Below are 2,087 nucleotides of genomic sequence, written 5' to 3'. Positions count from 1 at the left end.
GGTTTCAGCCGTGAATCCTCCCCTTTTGGATGGGCATCATTCTGGTGAGCACCATTGCCCGTCGGGTGTATCCTGACTATACCACACCCTAAGCACCTTTCTGCAGTGCCAATGGACAGAATCAGTGGGGTGCGCAGGGACGTCCCTAATCAGGTCTGTGCCGCAAGACCGAGCGAGAGCCCAGGCACCACGCTGCGAGCAATGGTAAACCTCTTCTCTCTCCTCCCGAGGATGGGCCCATGTCAAAGCGGGCAGCTCTCACTCAGCCCCCGGCGTTTGAAATGATACAGCGGAATTTAAATCCCCAAAATGATACAGCGTAAAGGGTCTGTGCCGCAAGACCGAGCGAGAGCCCAGGCACCACGCTGCGAGCAATGGTAAACCTCTTCTCTCTCCTCCCGAGGATGGGCCCATGTCAAAGCGGGCAGCTCTCACTCAGCCCCCGGCGTTTGAAATGATACAGCGGAATTTAAATCCCCAAAATGATACAGCGTAAATCCCCCAAACTTCTGCTTGTGTTGTGTGTTGCAGCTGGGAGGGGAACAGCCACCCAGGGGAGTTGTTGTCAGGTCCTGCCACCTGGATCCTCTCTGCGCTGGTGGGGCGTCCATCGACATGTGCCCATTAGCTGCATTGGAAAGTCGGGGTCCCTTGTGCCCCTTCTGAGTGCTGGATTGCTTCATCGAAGCATCACCAGAAAGAGCCACACACAGGGAGGTTTAAGCCATAGTGTATAAATTAAGAGAGATGAGAAGGGTCAATTTTTGTCCCAAAATTGCTCATCAGATATCTGTCCTTCCCTAATACCTGGCCAGTATGCAATTCCAGCAGCAAAAATTAAGCAACGGTTTGGTTTTTTCTGATCCCTTTGTGGGACCGCATTTGGAGCCAGAGGCAGTCTGTCTTTCTGGTAGGAGGTTAATTAGTCTGTGGTATAAATATGTGCATGCGTCATTTTGTGAAAGGTGATGTTGCATCGTGGTTCGAAATTCAGTGGATCCGTAGGTGTGGTGTTGGAGACGGGAATCCGTTTTTTCAGAGGGGTGTCCATGCACCGCAGCCCTTCACCCTCCTTGCTGAAGCCCTCTGTTTTGCTCCAGGGTGATGCTTCCAAGTCTGATTCCGAGGGGGATCTCTTCCCCCGCAGCCTGGAAGAGGAGGGAGGACTTAAGAAAAACTTGTCAAATCCAGCCTGTGAGTAACAACCCCGGGAGGACAGGCTTTTCTGCCAAAACCTCGCTTTGCTGTGAAAGCAATGTGTCCTGAAGGGAAGAGCCCTCCTAGAGAGAGCAGTGTAGTCCAAGCACTGGCACGCTCCACCGAGGCCAGCAGGCTTGTGGCGTGGGGTTGGATCGTGGGATGCAGACAGAGACATGATGGCATTCGGGCCGTAATCTCCCCACTGAGCCCGAGGTCTGGGCCTTTGGGGTCTCTCTGCAGGGGCACAAGTGGAGGAGCTGCGGGGAAGGAGGATGGAGGGAGCCTGGCATGGGCAGGAGGTTCCCAGGGTTGGAGCTGGTGGGTGTTGGTTGAAGGGTTGTGGGGCCGCAGATGACAGTCTGCATCTACTCTCCTCTCCCATTGGCACCTGATCCCATTCCTGATTTACATCCCCCTGCTCCCCTGCCAGGCTGAAGGACGGGCTCTCAGCTCTCCAGAAGGGCTTTTTGGCCCCCATCCTCCTGATGCGTGGAGGAGAGCTGTCCCTGCGCAGCTGCTTTGCCTGCCCAGGAGCAGGTTGTAGATGTGCCCTTCGAGGTGTGACACCTAAAACCCACTTGTGTCTTCCAGTGATGGCCCTGAGCGACCACCTGGAGCTGAAGAAGAGCCTGACCCCACCGCTCATCATACACACCGCTGCCACGCCGATGCCCATGCCCAAGAGCGCCATGTTCGGAGACGCAGCGCAGGGCTACGAGTCCCGCCGGGCCAGCGGAGTCGCCATGGACCCCGCCGCCTACGAGCTCAAGTCCCCGGTACTCGCATCACCTCCTCCTGCCGACGCTCAGCGGGTGTCTGTTGGGCTTGCGGGGCTGTCCGTCCGTCCATCCACCCCAGCTGGCGCAGCAGCAGCACGGCGCGCGCGG

General features: G+C 56.8%; 1 protein-coding gene across 1 annotated transcript in view; it reads left to right on the top strand.

Moving 5' to 3' along the window:
* CACNA1G (calcium channel, voltage-dependent, T type, alpha 1G subunit) overlaps positions 1-2,087 on the top strand; it is a 108,926-nt gene that overhangs the window by 50,997 nt on the left and 55,842 nt on the right. Inside the window, 3 exon segments of the mRNA XM_009323737.1 lie at positions 1,101-1,194; positions 1,792-1,988; positions 1,991-2,075. Coding sequence (XP_009322012.1) covers positions 1,101-1,194; positions 1,792-1,988; positions 1,991-2,075 — 376 coding nt within the window.

Source organism: Pygoscelis adeliae, unplaced genomic scaffold (assembly GCF_000699105.1).
Source record: "Pygoscelis adeliae isolate BGI_AS28 unplaced genomic scaffold, ASM69910v1 Scaffold75, whole genome shotgun sequence".
Classification (NCBI taxonomy): domain Eukaryota; kingdom Metazoa; phylum Chordata; class Aves; order Sphenisciformes; family Spheniscidae; genus Pygoscelis; species Pygoscelis adeliae.
This window is presented reverse-complemented; position numbering and strand designations above follow the sequence as displayed.